Source organism: Aricia agestis, chromosome 17 (assembly GCF_905147365.1).
Source record: "Aricia agestis chromosome 17, ilAriAges1.1, whole genome shotgun sequence".
In the NCBI taxonomy this organism is placed as follows: domain Eukaryota; kingdom Metazoa; phylum Arthropoda; class Insecta; order Lepidoptera; family Lycaenidae; genus Aricia; species Aricia agestis.
This window is the reverse complement of record NC_056422.1, coordinates 12,536,700-12,556,115: the sequence shown is the minus strand read 5'-3', so window position 1 is coordinate 12,556,115 and position 19,416 is coordinate 12,536,700. Positions and strand designations below refer to the sequence as shown.

Sequence of the window (19,416 nt, the reverse complement as noted above, 5' to 3'; positions counted from 1 at the left end):
ACTGAAGTCCACGCGGACGAAGTCGCGGGCAACAGCTAGTAGAGTAATAATACTTTAATGGTGTCTCTTTTTACACGGACCAAAATTAATGCGACAAATGATTGAAAGAATTATTTTATTGCGTGGATTAAAAAACAAATGAATCTGCATTGTTCTTCTTGCTGAACTTATCTCAAAATTACGTTAATGTACACTGGATTCTAGTATGATGAGTTTACTGTAAGTACTTATGTTATTTCGTATTTGTGCAAGGTGTAAGAAGATATGGTCTGCTGTATGTAACTTATACTGTGTACATTATGTTCCAACACGTATAAGAATAGATATCAACGAATTGAGATAATAGAGTACCGTAGATAGTAACAGAACGACTTTGCAAAATTTTGGCGTAAACAACCCGATTTTTGATGGACAGGCTACGAATAATAAAAACTAAGGAAAAGTAACTCCGTCAAAAAACATGCTCCCCAATACTTGTCAAAAAAGTGTACCTTAGGTACACATTTCAATACATTTGCAATATTTAGGTGACCTTGAGCGGTACTAGGCTGACGTTACATGACAGATCAAAAGGAACCAAATTTAAAACGGTAATAGTATGGGAGTTACGATTCCTTAATCCTTAGTTTTTATTATTCGTAGAGGACAGGTTTAGTGTGTTGGTGAGGAAAATACGAGAAAAAAAGTTTAAAATGTATATTTTATTTGGCAAACCTGTCGCGGAATAAGTAAAAAAGTTAAGATCGTGAATTCGTGAGATTCGTTTAGCATGCGTCGGTAGTATTTAGTATGTTAACATGAAAGGCAGATCTGAAATTCCCATGCTTAGATTCACGAATATAATATTTTCCAACATTCCTAATGAATTCATTTTAGCTACCTTTTTAAAGAATCTAGATGACCTAATTCCTATGTCCTTTCTCGGAGCTCAAAGTATCTCCATAGTCCATACCCAGCAAAATCGGTTCAGCGGTTTGGGCGTTAAGATATAACAGATAGACTGTCTCACATCAAGCTGTCAACTGTTAAACACTTAACTATGTTCCTGTTTTAATTTCGTAAAAAAGAATCACTAATCACTATTGATGATCCACTCGTGGATTACTCAGAGTCACCAAGCCAAGGTATCTGAAGCTGCTGCGTCATCGTTAGCAAAACGTTTTTATTCATATTAAAGGATGATGATTGTTGAGTGTGATCACTGATCAGTTACATACCAAGTATTGTGGCAATAGCACGTACCAGTGGACAGTGTTGAGTTCTGTGAAAACAGAAGAGTAAATTATATAGTGCAAGTGGTCTCAGTAAAGAGATATTAATCAAAGTGAGTACAAGTCCATACGTGAATGTACAATAAGTTTTATTTTCTGTTCATTTAAATCAGTCATCCTTAAAGTGTAGGTACTCTGCGGAGGCCTTTTGTTTTTGAAGTGTCATCATACACCAGTTTGAGAACCGCTGATTTAAAGTGTAAACCCTGACTTAGTAAGAAAGAATATACAGGGTGTATATTCTTTCTTACTAAGTCAGGGTCACCAAGTCACGCCTAGTTTTCTCTTGTTTTGGTGACTGACCCTTAATCTTATTTATTGTTTCAAGGTATAAATATGACGAACGTGAAACTATATTATTTCGACATCAAGGGTCTGGCGGAACCCATCCGTCTGCTGCTCACACACCTCGGTGTCGACTTCGAAGACGTCCGAATCAAGAGGGAGGACTGGCCGGCTTTGAAAGAGAGTGAGTAAAAAAGTTACAAAAAGCACTACAGAATTAAATTCACAGATTGAAGAGATGTAGATAATTGACAAAGAATAACTAAAAGAATAAGCTTAAAACCAAAGCGAAAAGTCATTGGTATGGTCCAAATCATGAATTTTAAAACAAACGCGAGAAATGGAGAAATTTTGGCGAAGTAAGTTTATACGTGGGAGAGCCATGCTTCGGCACAAATGGGCCGGCTCGACCGGAGAAATACCACGTTCTCACAGAAAACCGGCGTGAAACAGGGCTTGCGCTGTGTTTCGCCGAATGAGTGAGTTTACCGGCCCAATCCCCTACCATTTCCTTCCCTACCCTCCCCTATTCCGTTCCCTTTCCATCCCTACCCTCCTCTATTACCATATTCCCTCCTAAAAGGCCGGCAACGCACCTGCAGCTCTCCTGATGCTGCGGGTGTCCATGAGCGACGGAATTTCCTTTTCATCAGGTGACCCGTTTGCTCGTTCGCCCCCTTATTTCATAAAAAAAAGTAAGTCAGGCGTAAGCCTGTTTGGATTGTATTTAAGCATATTACAGTCCTGTAGCCAAAACAACTGATGATTTATATAAATTACCTACGTCGTGTTACGTAATTTTTTTTTCCAGAAATGCCTTTTGGTACCATGCCAGTTTTGGTAGTAAACGGCAAACAGTACGCACAGAGCATAGCTATAGGGCGGTACCTGGGCCACAAGTACGGCCTGGCTGGGAAGACTAACGAGGAAGACTTCGAGATAGACCAGAACATAGATTTTGTCATTGATATTAGGATAAGTAAGTAATTAGTACCAACATGTTTTAGCTTTTGGTAAAACACATAGACATTCGAGTTATTAATTATATGACCATAGAGGCGGACTCTATGGTCATATAATTAATAAGTATGGTAGATGACTATGTCACCAAATCGTCTCATACACCAATCATACACCCACAATACACCCGTCGTGAAAAACTTGCGTAAGAAAATTGCGCAGGATGTCTAAAGTTCTAACCAAATTTTAAGATACTGTAGATGTACTTATAAAAGAGATGAACAGTATGCAGGAGGATTTAGCAAAGTAATGGCTATAAAAACATCACAAAGCCTAAGGATCTGCAAAGACCCAAATGCGCCTGGAATTTATTGAAATTATCATCATAATTAAGTGTCATAATTTCAATGAGTTTCAGGACACTTGGGTCTTTACAGCAAAAAGAAGGACGGGTGTTAACCCGTCCATTCGTCTGTTTCATAAAAAAACGAATTAAGGTTCTTAAAAGATCAAATTATGTACTCGTATACCAATTGATGTGCGATCATCCGTTCCATAAATTGACGAAAGTACGGTACTTATAATAAAGACATCAATTTTATTTCCAGACGCTATGGGTGTGTTTATTGAAACTGATGAGGCAAAGAAGAAGGAGAAACATGAAGCCCTGATGAAGGACTACTATCCTGTTGTCTTTGCCAAGTTGAATGACATTCTGCTGAAGAATAATGGACATATAGCTTTAGGACGGGTAAGTAATAAGTTTATGATTGATGTTTTCTTTACACAGACAGTGACAAAATTTCTACACATTATAATATGCTATTCGTAGGCTATTCGTCATTAAAATTAAAATTAGGCCATAGGCCATGTATTTAAGTTGGGTCAGTCAGTGTTTAACCTGGCTTTAAGCACTTCTAGAATATTGACAAAGAAAATACCAGCATGGTAATATTAATTAATATACTTATTAATTATTCTCAGCCACACAAAAATATTGCAGATAATATTCTCATTTAAAGCCTTACAACTTATTGTTATTGTTCAACTATTCTATTTCTAGCTCACCTGGGCCGATTTCTACTTGGGCACATTATTAGTAGCCTTCAAGAGTTTCCCCCAGATGCCTGACATTGAGGAGAAATACCCTGGATTCAAGAAGAGCATACAAGTGCTCCTGTCCAACCCTAAAGTTAAGGCTTTCAGTGAAAAGCATATTAAGTAATATAGAATACTGTTATAATACGTTAATTTTTTTAATATTATTATGTTTTTTAATGTTATTTTTATATTATCATTCTTGCCTGTGGCTTCACCCTCATAAAAAAAGGTTTTGTGATAAAAATTGTGTGAGTTTTTATGTTCTGTAAAAAAGTCTCAAAGGTTTTTGTAAATTATAATTTATAGTGTAAGCTTTATGTAGTGTCTAAACTTTTTTGTGTGTAACAAACACAATATCCTTATATGATGTAATAAAGAAGAATGTAATAAAGTGGTTAAATGTAATGTTTGTTTTATTAGCTCATTTAGCAACATTAGCTCTTTAACGAATGATATCGACACGAATTTTATCTGCCACAGAAACCTGAGTCAACTCTTTCTACTCGTATCCCACGCTAAGTAACCTTGAACAGGTGCAGTGGCGCCTGCGGTGAATGCTATGACGTTTTGGCTTTGTATATTATCATAAATCATAACAATATATTGTGGGATAGGGTAATCAAAAAGTTTGTTAGTTAGTCTTGTCCTTACAAAATAAGATAATAGGAATAATAGTAATACCGTGGTAATTGTGTAGCCACTCGAGCGTCATGGAGACCTAATAGTTTTTTTACATTAGGTAAAACTGATAAAATATTTTTTTAATATTTTAATATTTTTTAAATATTTTTTTAATAAGAGCGTTTTTCATTTTACAAGGGGTACAGAAACTGCAGCCATTTTAAAGTTTTGAAAAAGAAAATATTATATTCAGAAAATTGCTTATTTAGGTAAATTATGAATATATTTTAGACAACACGGACTAAATCATTTAGTTTAGTGCAAAATAACTGCGAAGTCGCGGGCAACAGCTAGTACTATTATAAAGCGGAAGAATTTGTTTGTTTGTTTGAACGCGCTAATCTCAGAAAGTACTGGTTATTTGAAAGGGCTTATCTCACGAACTACTGGAGCAATTTTTCTGTTATTTGGGACAAATAAGAAATAGACCACGTGAAGGATATAGGCTATTTTTGTGGACTAATTTGTCTGTGAAATATCTAATTTACGCGGGCGAAGCCCTACGGAACTCTAGTTTTTTATATTTTTAACCGACTTCGCAAAAACGAGGAGATTTTATGTTCGGCTGTGGATATATATCTTTTTTTCAAATGTCCCTACAGGCTTACCTAACCTTTGAATCGTCAGTGCTTTATATGGAAGCTTCTTTGGGGTATACTAAACATTCCCTATCTTAATCTGACAGATCCGATGACATTTCATACTATATACCATATAAAAAAAAATTAAACCACCACGTGAGAAATCTGATTTCTAAACCATGATAACTAGACATATGTCGGAAGTCTATACAAGCTTAATCTGACACGCTCAAGCTTGCCCCGAAATCCCCTCTTCCCCTCCCCAACTATAATTTGGTCGGCGTCAAACCTAGATCACGTATAGAATTGAATTGACATAATCCAACCAAATGATCCTACGTCCGTCAACTGCCTAGGAATCAATTTCCTCGATGGTAGGTACCGTAAATTTTTCCAGGATGAAAACTATGCCCTTTCCCGACTTTTCCTAACAAAATATGTCATTGAAATCGACGAGCTAACTTTGACTGAAGTATGGATTCCCAAAACGTACCACAAGCGTACCACTATTGATCATCCACTCAAGGATTACTCATCAAGGTCACCATAAACTGCCGTCTCATCGTTACCATAGCGTTTATATTTGTACTCGTATAAATGATGGTAGATGGTTTATCTCATCAGTAGCGAACGAGGCCTTGGGCGAGCAACACGTGCGAGTGGAAACTTTGTTAAATTTGGTGAACAATTAATATATTTTGTGAGCGTGAGTATTACTTACATTAGCTTTCGGTTACGTTTTGATTGTTTAACATTTTATTTTAATGCATGAAACAAAATACCGGTTGTTAGGGTGAACACCGTTATTCTTAAAGTTAAAACCATCAAATGAGCCCGTCAAAATGAACTTTTTCTATGAGAACAATGCTGGGAACTCAAAAAATTCCGTCGTCATACCTGACACCACAACCTGTATAATATGGGTCGAGGAACTGAATTGAACTGAATTTCAATTTGGAAGTTTTTGTAAGTTATTTAATTGTGCGAGATGAAAAAATGCTAATACCACAGAATAGATTATATTAGTAGTACCAACTAATACTCGATGAGTCGCATCATCATTAAGTAGCATGGGCGCCGGCAGAAATAATTTCCAAGGAGTGCAGATTTTAGTTTTCTTTCTTTTCTTTTCTTTTTACGAACAACAGTGACTGTCTATTTACGTCAACAGAATACATATAGTGCCGAAACATACCAACTATCTTTGTACGGCATGGTAATAGGGATACAGACGGCTTTTTATTTCAATAATTCCTGTTGATGCCGAGATTCCCAAGGGGTGTAAGTGCACCACCTGGCACCCCCCTGCCGGCGCCCATAGTAAGTAGACTTCCACTAAAATATAGTTTATTAATGACCTAAACTAGTAGCTGACATATTGTAGGTTAATCGAAAATCGATTTTAATATCACAAAATACAATCTTGGTAGCCGGCGTATGTAAAGTGTAAACACGTTATTGAACGTTATGTTTTACCGTTTAGTGTTTACACTTTACAATAACTCGTGAAAGCGTATCAAGTGTATTGGCAAAGGATTTGTAAATACTCGATGTAATAGTTCGTACTCGTAAAGCATATTTTTAGATTTATTTCAAAGATTTAAAGATTCAAACCGCCGTACTCAGAGACATTTAATTATGATTAACCTTCAATTTAGTGAAGAGTTTGACAGATAATGTATGAGGCTTATGTCAAAATGTTGGATTAATTACATTTAAGTAATTAATGTTCCACTCTGAGTGCGGCAGAAAGACTTCATAATATACTCGTATATTGGTGTATTTAAGATGTTCTTTTCGTTCGTTTTCTTCGTTTCCCTTCTAATATTATATACCTTCCCTAGACATCCACATCCTTATTTTAAGACTAAAATTACCCATACCTATATATATTTTTTTACGTAGTAGAGCCGTGCTTTGGCACGAATAAGCCGGCTGCGGCCACGGGCTCACAGGAAACCGGCTTGAAACAGCGCATGCGCTGTGTTTCGCCGAGTGAGTGAGTTTACCGGAGGCCCAATTCCCTACCCTTCCCTTGACTTCCTTACCTCCCCTATCCTGTAATCCTATTCCCTCTTAAAAGGCCGGCAACGAACCTACAGCTCTTCTGATGTTGCGTGTGTCTATGGCCGACGGAAGTTGCTTTCCATCAGGTGACCCGTTTGCTCGTTTGCTTTGCTTTATTTCATTAAAAAAAAACCAAATTGATTCAGCCGTTCTCTTTTTAAAGAGACTCATAAAATTTATTAATATTATTCCTTAGATGAATGATTGGTCTCCAATCATTTATCTAAGTATTATTCATTATTTAATTAAATAGATTATGTCGGCTGTACATTCTCGCCGAGACACAGCGAGGCGGCCCGAGTGCGAGAGTGTAAATTCCGTCGGCGGGATTCGAACCCGCGACCCCCGGCTTGATCTACCAACAGCCCACCAACTGAGCTACAGAGGTCGTCGCATCTTATGTATTTTTGTATCCTGCTTACGTCTTTTTATGTCTTGCAAGATCCCAGTCGGTCCAGCCGTTTTTAACCGACCTCCAAAAAGGAGGAGGTTATATTAGTTCGTCTGTAGATATCTTTAAGTTAAGCGTGAAGAGGCGACAGACCTAATATTAGTAAGATAACACGCACAAGTTAAATTGGCATCTAATTCTAGGTGAACTCTATACAAGGTGTAACAAAAATAAGTGATAATACTTTAGGGTGTGTATGTGTTCCTTGTAGAGAGTTCACTGTGAAAGTAGCAGCGCTGATTACACCATTTTTTTTTTTACTTTTGTATGGGGAAAGTCGTGACGTTCAGGCGCTCGTCCATACGAAAGTGAAAAAAAAATTTAGTCTTTCAGCGCTGCTACTTTCACAGCGAACTCTCTATAAGGAACACATACACACCCTAAAGTATTATCACTTATTTTTGTTACACACTGTAGAAGCAGATGCCATTTTATATTGTTCGTATTGTACAGTAAGATACCGGCTTGATGCAGCGACCTTGGTATTCATCACGTAAGTCGCCGGAGCCATGACGTAACATCAATTAGGATGCTACACAATACACATACTCACGAACTTGTTTTTTATTCGAAATGATTATTATCATGAGTAACAGTCACAGACCGTGACTGTGAAATTTAATTAGACAGTTATGTTATTACTAAACTTCAGAACGAATACTCAGCGTATTCGTACTTCGACTAAGGCCCAATTTCACCAACGTCTGTTAGTGTTAACAGCTTGATAAAATGTCATGTCTTCTACTTTCATTCGTATGAAAAACGAAAGAGGTAACGTGATACTAATAATTGGAGTATTAACTTTAACAGTCGTTGGTGAAATTGGGACTTAACCTTTTAATCCCCAAGCGGATCCGGCCGCCACAGATTATACTGCAGCCATTCCGTCTACAGTCTACACCCAAGCGGCCGTATGTGGCCGCGCTCTTTCGTTCGATTGAATTACGTATTTCGTCGACTTAGAGACTACTTTTGTATGAAGAAGTTTGGTTAGTTATGATCTACGATAAATTTGCCACATTCTGAATGCAAAATATTATACAATCTGTGGTCGACGAATACGATAGATTGAAAATGAAATAACTGCAACTCATCATCAGCTCATCTCTTTACATATAGCGCCAATTTACTAACGATAGCAAAAGTTCACAATTAAAATGTTATGATTTGCTAGATGGTACTTGCAATTTCGTAGATAATAATTCGCATATCGTGCAGGAAATGTACCATACTACATCCTGCCAAGATAAGTGCTATTTTATATTGTATTTTATCAAAAATTTCGTAAAGAGATAACATATAGGTAGATAGATGTATGATTGGTTTGTCTTCTAAAATTTTTTTAAGAAAATTAAAAAAAAAACACGTTTTAAAAAATCGATAAATTTAACAACTGCATTGCTAACCCGAAATTTAAGATTTTATAATTCATTTTTATACTTGAAACTAAGCCTCGAATTGTTTCATTTTCTAAAATTAGATAAGTACATTATATTTCCAAGAATTCAATCTGAGCAAAAACACGTTATATCTTAAAATTTTCTCGATAGAAAAAAATCACAACGATGCATGTAATTTTCACGAATTTTTCATTTATTGCCATCACCGTGCATTGAACTAAGTTAATAATATTTTAACACATAAATACTAATAACGTATAAAATTCTATCATTGAGAAACCGACCTAGCGGATTTTTTAAATATTGTATACTAGCTGTTGCCCGCGACTTCGTCCGCGTGGACTTCAGTTTATAGCGCGCGGTGTCAACAAAATTGGTGTCAAAAGCTTTTTATTAAAACCCTGGTACCCCTTAAATCAAAATACCCAAAACAGCCGTGTAGTGTGCACATAATATGATATATTTTTTAATTAAACTTTTTTATACTTACCAAATTTTAAAGCTTATTTAGCGTTACACAACTTAGCTGCATAATGCATTACACAACCTTAGCTTTGCCCAATGCCCATAAACTATTTAGTATTTATTATTCGTAGACTGTTTCTGATATCTATGTTGGTAGGTGAGTTATTTAATAACATGTATAACAATCGAAAGAATCGCTAATATTAACTCTACATGGTACCACCTCTTATAGAAATACATATGAGCAAGCGATAGCGCGATCTAGGCGACTCTTGGCGCCATCTGTTCCAGTTTTTGGAACTAACTTAGTTTGAACAAATTTACGCATAAACACCCACTTACAACCCCTTTTTCCAGTAAGAAGTAGCCTATGTCCTTTCTCAGGCTTTAGACTATCTGTGTACAAAATTTCATTACAATCGGTTCAGCAGTTTTGGCGCTGTTGTTTTAGAATTTGATATCTAAGTTGGTAAGTGAGTTATTAGTTAATAACGTGTATAACAATCGAAAAAATCGAAAAACGTAGTTTAACATGGTACCACCTCTTATAGAAATACGCATGAGCAAGCGATAGGGCTATCTAGGGGACTCTTGGCGCCATCTGTTTTGAGTTTTTGGAACTAACTTAATTTGACCAAATTTACGCATTTTCACCCCCTTACAAGCCTTTTTTTTAGTTAAAAAGTAGCCTATGTCCTTTCTCAGGCTTTAGACTATCTGTGTACAAAATTTCATTACAATCGGTTCAGTAGTTTTGGCGTGAAAGCGAGACAGACAGACAGACAGACAGAGATACTTTCGCATTTATAATATTAGTATAGATTTATTGAATTATTGAGAAAAAACTAATTTGGCGATGAATCCGCGTCGTCCTTCTTCACCTGCCATATGAAAGACGGGCGTGAGTGTGAAGAGAGAAAGACGATATTTAATTTTTTGGGTTAGTCGCCCTCTTAATACGTATGTAAAGTTTCGAATGAATTAGACCAGGGGTTCTCAAATTTTCGGCTCCACGAACCCCTGTTAAAATTTCCAGGTGACAGCGAACCCCTTACTAACTAATGAAAGGTTTTTATTTGAATAAAAGGTAACATAAAGTGCCAAAAGAAATGTCTTTCTTATATTAATGTGATGGGTGTGCTTGTTTCTTGTCGCAAATAAAATCAATGTCAGGAGTAACTTTAGACAATTTTAACCTTAATTCTGACTCGGTATGAAGTCGATTTCTGTATTTAGTTTTTATCATGACCAGGTGTGAAAACCCACTCTCACATAAGAATGTTGTAGCAAAGGGAAAAAGGAAATTCACCGCTTTGCGTGATTGTTTGAAATATTCTACCTATCTAGCTGCCCAAAAATCGATCAAAGACGTCCTTTTGAAATCAGCTTGAAAAGTTCTACGGACATTTCTAATAGTAACTCCTGTTGCTTGACACTCAAACTAGAAATTATGCTCTCGTTCATGACCGCAAACCTCTTACGAATCCAGCCATCTTTTCCAGCCAGTTATCAAGCTACCATTACGTAAATTTTGTTGCGAACCCCTTGCCGTCGAATGGCGAAAAGTGGGGTTCGCGTACCCCACTTTGAGAAACCCTGAATTAGACTACTTGAGATACATAAAAATGGTGTTCGTAGAATACGTTACATACATACAGCCTAAGCTAATAAAAGAGTGTTGAAAATCCATACTCATATTTTTCAGGTAATCAAACATGGCGAAACTGTACTACTTCGACACCAAGGGTCTGGCGGAACCCATCCGTCTGCTGCTCACACACCTCGGTGTCGACTTCGAAGACGTCCGAATCAAGAAGGAGGACTGGCCGGCTTTGAAAGGAAGTAAGTTAAAAAAGGGAAAACAATGATAAATAACGCAGATTCGAAAAATTGGAATTGGAAACAGTTTAAAGAAAGGAGATAGAATTCACAAATACAAAATAAGAAAACAATACGTAGAGAGAGCAAGCATTTAAACATAATATTATCACGTAGTGTAATAGCATTATAATTTACGAGCTTTTGCCTGCGGCTTCGCTCGCGTTAAGAAATATTATTATATACAAACTTTCATCCCCTATTTTAACCCCTTGGGGTTGGAATTTATCAAAATTCTTTCTTAGCGGATGCCTACGTCATAACATCTACCTGCATGCCAAATTTCAGCCCGATCCGTCCAGTGGCTTGTGCTGTGCGTTATATATATAGATAACAATCGGAGTACATTTGGTGCAAAAATTAATAGCGTTTTTTTTATTATGAGGGATTCAAATTCTATCACCCAGACTAAAACATATCTGTTACCAGAACATTTACTGCAGTTACTACAGTTCCCTAATCAACTCATTTATTTTTTCAGAAATGCCTTTTGGTACCATGCCAGTTTTGGAAATGAACGGCAAGCAGTACGCACAGAGCGCAGCTATAGGGCGGTACCTGGGTCACAAGTACGGACTGGCCGGGAAAAACGTGGAGGAAGACTTCGAGATAGACCAGAACCTGGACTACGTCAACGATATCAGAATAAGTAAGTCTTATTTAACCAAACTGATCTGATGCTGTGATTCTTGAACGAATGGATGTAGAGGGCAGGAGACAACAAGTAACAACGCAGGAGGGCTTTTCTCCAAATAAAGAAACTGTCTATTAAATAAAAAAACTTGAGAGGTGTCAAGGGACACCCGGATGGAACGAAGTTATATTATAAAAGAACGCCATCTATTGACGCCCAGGAATACTAACAACGACACTTTTGTGAAATTGTAATAAAATTTATTTAAACGTCGGGTAGATGTCGCTGTTTATTCTCAAAAATGACATCTAGTTGACGCTCATGAATACTATCAACGCCCTCTGCCTCTACAGCGCAGGAACTACTAAAAATGTGTCGATACAACGTTTTCCGTCTAGCCCCCTTTCGCAACGCGCGATAGGGAACTTCGTTCCAAAGTTTGCATAGGAAGCATAGCAGAGTCCATAATATTATGAAGATCTTGAAACACGAAACCATGTCTGGAACTTATGAAAATTAATTATCACTTAACAACGGTCCTGTAACCTGTTCCATAAATAGACACAATTGTAAACTAAATTTTATAATTTCCAGAGGCTCTAGGCGTCCTTTACGAAAATGACGAGGCAAGAAAGAAGGAAAAACATGAAGCTCTGATGAAGGACTACTACCCTGGAGCTTTTAGCAAGCTCAATGAAATTCTGTTGCAGAACAATGGACATTTGGCTTTGGGACGGGTAACGTATTCGTTACTTAGCAGGGTTATGCTAGTCGGTAGCCTAGGTGATGAAAATAGATCCTAGAATATACAGGTGTAACAAAAATAAGTGGTAATACTTTAGGGTGTGTACGTGTTCCTTATAGAGAGTTCACTGTTAAACTCTGTTAAAGTAGCAACGCTGAAAGACGAAAAATTTTTTTCACTTTTGTATGGCTTGCCCACCCTAAAGTATTATCACTTATTTTTGTTACACACTGTATAAATACAGTCATGTAAATAATGTCCCCTGTTTAGTAATAGCCAATAGGTATCCTACAACTCCGTTACTTTCTCACTTACCTTTTACAATTTGAAGATCGTCATCTAATTACATTTTGCAAAAGGCAGTCCGAATAAGAGGATGAAAAGAAAGAACCGATAATTATATTATTCTTCAGTTTAAAAAATCTAGAGAGTACTTTTATTACGTCGCAATTTTTGACCTTTCTCTTGAGATTTACGTTTTGCTTACAGCTGACCTGGGCTGACTTCTACGTCGGTGGAATGATAGACGGCTTCAAAATGCTAACCCAGATGCCAGACATTGATGAGAAATACCCTGGACTCAAGAAGAGCCTCGAAGTACTGGAGTCGAACCCTAAAGTTAAGGCTTTCATTGAAAAGCATAAGAATTAAGAAGATTACTTATAGTTAATAGTGTTTTAGATCGATTACATTTTGAATATTTTTATTACTTTTATATTTAAGATTCAATCTCCTAATTTAAAAAAAATTGTACGATGTTTTGTGTGAGAATGCACCCTTGTGTTTGAAATTTGGATGTTTAAAAACTGTTTTATTTATTGCATTAAACGAGTTGCTAAAGAAATCTTCTATGATATTTATCTATTTTATTTATTTATTTAACTCGGGCATCTTGGCCCAATATTATAAATACCTTAAATATTAACATACATTTATTAAACACGTATTGTCTGCGACGTGGGGCGCAACGTGTTCGGAAGTCGTCCTCGGAACCTCCTGTAGACGACTTCAATCGGCCAGAACTCCTCCTTCTCGGAGGTCGGTAGATGATGCGTCGGGACCCTCACCACAAAAGAGCTAAAATTCACTTTGTGGCGGGAGTCCAAGCGCTCGACCCTCTAAGTGGGTCGAGTGGGTCTTGTAGTCCACGACCTATCCTTTCTGTCTTTGACCATTTTTCGTCGCCAACCAGAATCAGTAGAGAGTAGATAGATACAGCCTGCGTCGAGATACCTTACATCAAAATATAATACTTAGAGAAAGTATGATCTACAAGTTCTATATATAGATATAAACCTAAAAAGCCGAATTCTTTGATGAAGTGCAGTGTAGCATGGGCTTCGGCCTAACCGAGCATACCGCTCGCCGCTCGCGCTTCGCTCGGTTGGAAGCAAGGCTGCGCCAACACCCCACAACGTCTGTGTGTGAATTCTTGAAGCGTTTTTTTTTCTCGAATCTTTGTTTGAACTAATTTTTATTTCTTATTTGTTAAATTATAACCAAAATTGGCTACGCCGCGGCGCTATTGTCTTGGCGCCTGTATGCGCCGCACACTACGCACATATTAAAGGCGGCTTGGCTTTGGTTGGAAGATAATATTTTGAGGCACAATTAATGAGGAGAACAACGTTTGCCGGGTCAGTTTGTATATTAAATATAGATAGATGCTCTCTACTTTCAGTCACGGTGCGGCGCGTTCAAAACGCGTATCAAACGCAGAAAACGCGCACGCCTGAACGCGCCCAGCATTTTTTTGCAAATAGAGCACATTAGTTATCAGTACCGCTGATAATGATAACGTTGTTATGTCAATGACATATTATTTTGAACACCTACCGCAACCCACAAACACTCGATATCATAGCAAGATGATATTGTCAGAATGATAGTAGGTAATATTCTTATCATATGAGTGTAGATCTAGTTATCTTGCGGTTGTTTGCGTTTGAAATAGTAATAGGTATAAAATTATTATTATTACTGTAATGTTTTCACGCTATATGACAGCATCAGCACACAGTAAACAAAACTATTAATTGTTCGACGTTTGACAACGTTTCTGTGCACACCACCCCGATCTTCATTGGCCCACATTATTTCTGATTCGGATTTCAATTTCGTTTTCAATCGAAGTTTCATTCAAATATAATTTAAAAAATATCATATATATTCAATAAATCGATTCCAATTACGAGTATAATTATTCCACATTATGACAAGTAGAAATCCGCTAACGATGGATTTTACCATTTTACATAACTCCACCCCTAAAGAGGGTAAACGGGAAAAATGCAAATAACAAAACAAACTATCTGTTCATTTATTTATTCCCCTATCAAGTACACCTTAGCAGGGACCATAATACAGCACATACAAGCTGGGGTCGTTGCAACGCATGCACATCTCGTTCCTGTAGGGCACGTAGTTGGAGGCACAGACTGGGGAGTAGATGGACTCGCACGCCGACTGGCAGCCCTGGGCCGATACCATGGCCACCAGCAGGCAGACTAGCAGGATTGCTGGAAGAGATGAGACATGAGTACAGCACATCATGTAGGAGACAGTGACGGATTAACCCTTAGTCAAATTAAGCAATCGCCTTGGGCATCACGTCTATGTGGGCCCCAGAAGAGTACCTAAAGGTTCAAAGACCGATTCTAGTTGACATACATCCATATCCTTATGAATAGACTATAATATATTATACATATAATAAATAAATATATATTTATTGTTTTATAAATTACATAATAATAATATTAATGTTTGAACGGTGAGATCCCAGTCGGTGTGGCGGCCAGTAGGTCCGACATTTTCCGATTTCCTTAGATTTTATGCTGCTCCACCCTTTGCCTTTAGATGTTGTGACATTGGCTTGGTGGAGAGGGGTCACTCAAGCTGGGTGGAGTTTCTAGGGTGTCAAAGAGATATCGTTCTGTGTCGAATCTACCCCCCATGTGGCTTAGGACTTTATCGTTCCTGTCTTTTATAGCTATTTTTATGTTATAATCTTTTATGTGTTTGGTTGACAACTCCGTGGCTCTTTTTATGAAGCTTGCCACAGCGTCTCCATCAGTGTCAGTGTAATAGACATAGGTGTTAGTGTGCCGGGATATGGCTACAACTGCATGAGGAACGCTGTCATGGATTGCCAGCTTTCGGGACTTGGTATGTATGATGATCACCGAGGGACTCGTTAATCCCTGAGCTTCATGGATTGTGAGGACGCGAGAGTCCGTTCCCGATCCATAGCCTGTATTAGTGAGGGCTGCTTTCTCCTCTTGTGTGTGGACAAGATACAGGGTATTTAGATCGGTTTTAGGTATTCTCGCTTCTGTATACTTCATTAGCTTTAGAGACCGCACAATTTCCTTCGATGAATAGATGTTATTATAGACCATGCTTAAGGCGTATGCCAAATCCATAGGGCTCCTGTGTGTGCAAGACAACTTCTGGGTGATGCTGGTTACCAGGTTTGGACGAGTGTAATTAAGTTTAAAGAGGTTTTCACGCTCTATAAACGGGAGTTGGTTAATATCTCCAATGAGGATGACATCGTTGGCGCTTGTTAACTGATTCGCCATGACGATTGAGCCGAAATGGTTCATGAGGGCCTCGTCAACTATCAACCTTTTGTAGGTTCCTTTTGTCCCATTTACCAGCAAAGAGGCCATGGTACGAACTTTATCTTTAACTTTGTTGCTAGTTCGTAGCGATAGCCTTTGCTTTAGATCCTCGGCTGCTTCGATTGTAGTTGTTATTATAACGTCTGTTTCCTCATTGAAGTTATTAATGATCCAAGTTGTCTTCCCACATCCAGGAACCCCATTGATCCACGAGTAGTTGATAGGTTTCGCGAATATGTCCCAGTCCATGCTAGATTCGGGGTCCCCAGATAGGACTTCTGCCATTTCTAGTATCCTGTCTTCCAGCATTATTCTGGTACATTCCGCTATTACCACTATTGGATCCTCAGATTTTGTGATAAATTTGAGTGTTCCCGTGCGTTTTGTCTCATCCTCGTCCAGAACCACGAATCCGCAGTCGGCACTTAATGCCGCCATATACTGCCCTGTCATCGCCCCGGCAATTATTGTGAAGGTGACATTGTCGTATATGGTAGCTTTTGCATCCTCGAGTCTCACTTCTAACAGCTTTTGATTTTTCCGCTGATAGGCCTGCATGATCTTATTGCAGCTTTATGGTCTTATTTGCTCTTATTATCGCCTGGAACTCGAGGAAGGCATTTATTATATGATCTTCGGGGTTCTGGGCCAGTCTGAGTTTTGGCGGAGCACTTGCCCGAGATCGGCCCTATATCTTTTGTTTTTATTTGCCGGTGTTTGTGTAGATGGTTCCCTCAAAAAAGCCTCCATTGCTAAAGCCTGCCGATTTGTTTGTGACGAAGCCTTGATCCGAGAAAGGGTGTTATTATCCTCGATCATTCTTTCACGATGAAGTACTTTTTTGATGGAGCCCACAAACGCTTTTAATTTGGCCGTTGAGTTTAGAGACTTCTTAATTTCATTTTTATCTCTCTCTTTCTCATCCTCTTTTTTGTTCTCCCGTGATGCTTGGAGTCGTTCACTTGCGGAGGATGAGTTCGCCTTATTGCTGGGTTGGGACGCTGCTGGCTGATCATCACGATTCTTTTTGAGGAAGCTTAGGTCATCTCCTCTGTTCTCGTAGACGATTATCTCATGATGTTCTGAGGCTTTTACTATTCCATAGTAATTTGCTGCAGTGTCTTTGAAAACAAAGTTGCTCAAAACAGGGTTTTACGCACGGAAATAAATCAAGATAGAACGGCGACGCGCGTGCGTTGCTAAGGAATCGCTCGTGTCAATTTTTGCTTTGCTTTTAGTTAGAACGAATAACTTACCCGTGGCAAGAATTACCTTCTTTTGACCGATTCATTTTCGTAGGTACTTCTGTTTTTACAATTAGACACTGCACAATGAGGCATTTTCACATAACAGCTCCGGTGTAATCAAGTCGAGACATGCGCGTTGATTGAATGAACGTTCAATGAATCTTGCACGACAGAGCAAGAATGAAACACGCGTACTCCACCCGCTTAGCCGTTCTATTTTACGTATCGCGTATTCACGTAAAACCCTGTTTTGAGCAACTTTCAACCGGTATCCCGGCTACTGCAATTTTTGCTAAGGTCTGTATAATAATATTATAATGAACTACGAAAACTAGCGCCATCTAGCTAAACAGTTCATAACTAATTTTATTTTTGTACGTTATTTTTAGATTTTATAATTAAGCTCAAAATAGTAAAGAATAATTTTAAAATGAAAATTATTTACCGATTTTCAGACTGTACATCTTCTTAGCTGTCCCAGTTTTTGAACGTCTTTGTTTTGAGTTGCATATGTTTTATACTAGTACGTGTAATAAGCCAAATGTTATAATTCGTTTCGGTTATAATTATTTACACTGAAAAATTAGTTTAACAGTCAATTTTATAGCAAGACGAATTTGTTAATAATGAATAATTATTGTAACCGTAAAATTATTTGTTCATTAAATTAGCATACTCTAATCTAGGTAAAATTATTAACTTACATAGAAAGTACAAACATTAGGCAATTTGTAGTAAATAAAATTAAATAAAAGACACGTAACACTGATCAAAGTATATTAAAAACGTTTAAAAACAGAGCAAAGACCTGAATACAAGAGTTGATTCATCAATGGAGGTATCCCGGTAGAACACGAATTCTGTGCGGTCCCTCGAAAGCACTCTCGTAAGGTTGGTAGTTATTGCCGTCGCCATCTTGTTGGTACAGCTCGCGCTTTACAAAATGGCGGCCACCTGTCAAACGCGCCTTCTCCTCCTTTCGCGAGGCGCTTGGACCTTCTGCCAGCACAGCGAGTGCGCAAATCAGTAGAAATATCGTCGTTATTTTGATTTTTGCCATGTTTTACGAAATTAAGATTTGTTTCAACTAAACGCGTGCTTCCCTTTTATACGTTTATTTTCTTTACATTTGATATTAAGATGTATGTTAAAGAAGAGGGCATTATCGTTCGATTAGCACATACTCGGATTGACGTGGTTTCAGAGGATTTGTATCGCAAACATGGGGTGATTATCTTTGTTTGTTGATATTATTATTTCAACGGTCAAAACATCCTCTTAAGCTTACTTATGCCAGTCTAGGTTAAAGGTAATCCTTGGTTCATAATCTAACAATTTTCTTAAAACTGCAGTGATGGATTACCCTTAACCAAATTAAGCAATTGCCTAGGCCCTAGGGCATCACGTCTGAGGGGGCACCAGAGGAAGTACAAAAAAATATGTCCTTAGGGCACGTTCACGTCTCACCCTCACCAAAAACCACATCAAAAAAAGTTTTTAGGAAAAAAACTAATGTTTTTAAGCGGCAAAGGTTTAAAGACCGATACTAGTTGACATAGTACAGATTCCCACAGGCATGGATTGCTTAGGGCATCAAGTAGCCTTAATCCGTCACTGTTTAAAAGCCTATAATAATAACACTCTTACTTATTGGTTAATTATCTTAGCTCTACATAGTAGGTACTTATATTAAAATTTTAACTCTATAATGTAAGTTTAAACGTAGTTAAAGTCTCTATTTACTTCTAATCCAGGCACAGAGCAAGGAAAGTAGCATCCCTGGACGTAGACGGTAGACTGTAGTTTTGTTCTAGCTTTTTGACAGACTTCCAAAAAGGAGGAGGTAATACGTTCGGCTGTATGTATTTTTTATTTTTTTTATGTATGTTCAACGATTACTCAGCCGTTTGTGGCCCGATTTACAAAATTCTTTTTGTGTTGTATAGGGTTTGACTCAAATTTGGTACCATGTTCATAAAAGTGGTGACTCAATGATGGGATCCATGACTAATCGAGGGAACTCC

The 19,416-nt window shown here is 37.8% G+C and overlaps 1 protein-coding gene and 1 long non-coding RNA gene across 2 annotated transcripts; one reads left to right on the top strand and one right to left on the bottom strand.

The window, feature by feature from the left end:
- Nucleotides 1–1,222: 1,222 nt before the first annotated feature.
- LOC121735684 (glutathione S-transferase 1-like) lies at nt 1,223–13,368 on the top strand. The gene is made up of 9 exons (XM_042126586.1): nt 1,223–1,324; nt 1,600–1,740; nt 2,368–2,535; nt 3,125–3,267; nt 3,580–3,737; nt 10,971–11,104; nt 11,622–11,789; nt 12,369–12,511; nt 13,009–13,368. The coding sequence occupies exons 2-9, from the start codon at nt 1,608–1,610 to the stop codon at nt 13,168–13,170; spliced, it is 1,209 nt and encodes a 402-aa protein (XP_041982520.1). The 5' UTR covers nt 1,223–1,324; nt 1,600–1,607; the 3' UTR covers nt 13,171–13,368.
- A 1,460-nt stretch (nt 13,369–14,828) lies between these two features.
- LOC121735545 lies at nt 14,829–17,960 on the bottom strand. The gene is made up of 2 exons (XR_006036874.1): nt 17,838–17,960; nt 14,829–15,038 (listed from the first exon to the last, which is right to left on the bottom strand). It is a non-coding gene; the product is annotated as an uncharacterized LOC121735545 (long non-coding RNA).
- Between the last annotated feature and the right edge of the window lie 1,456 nt (nt 17,961–19,416).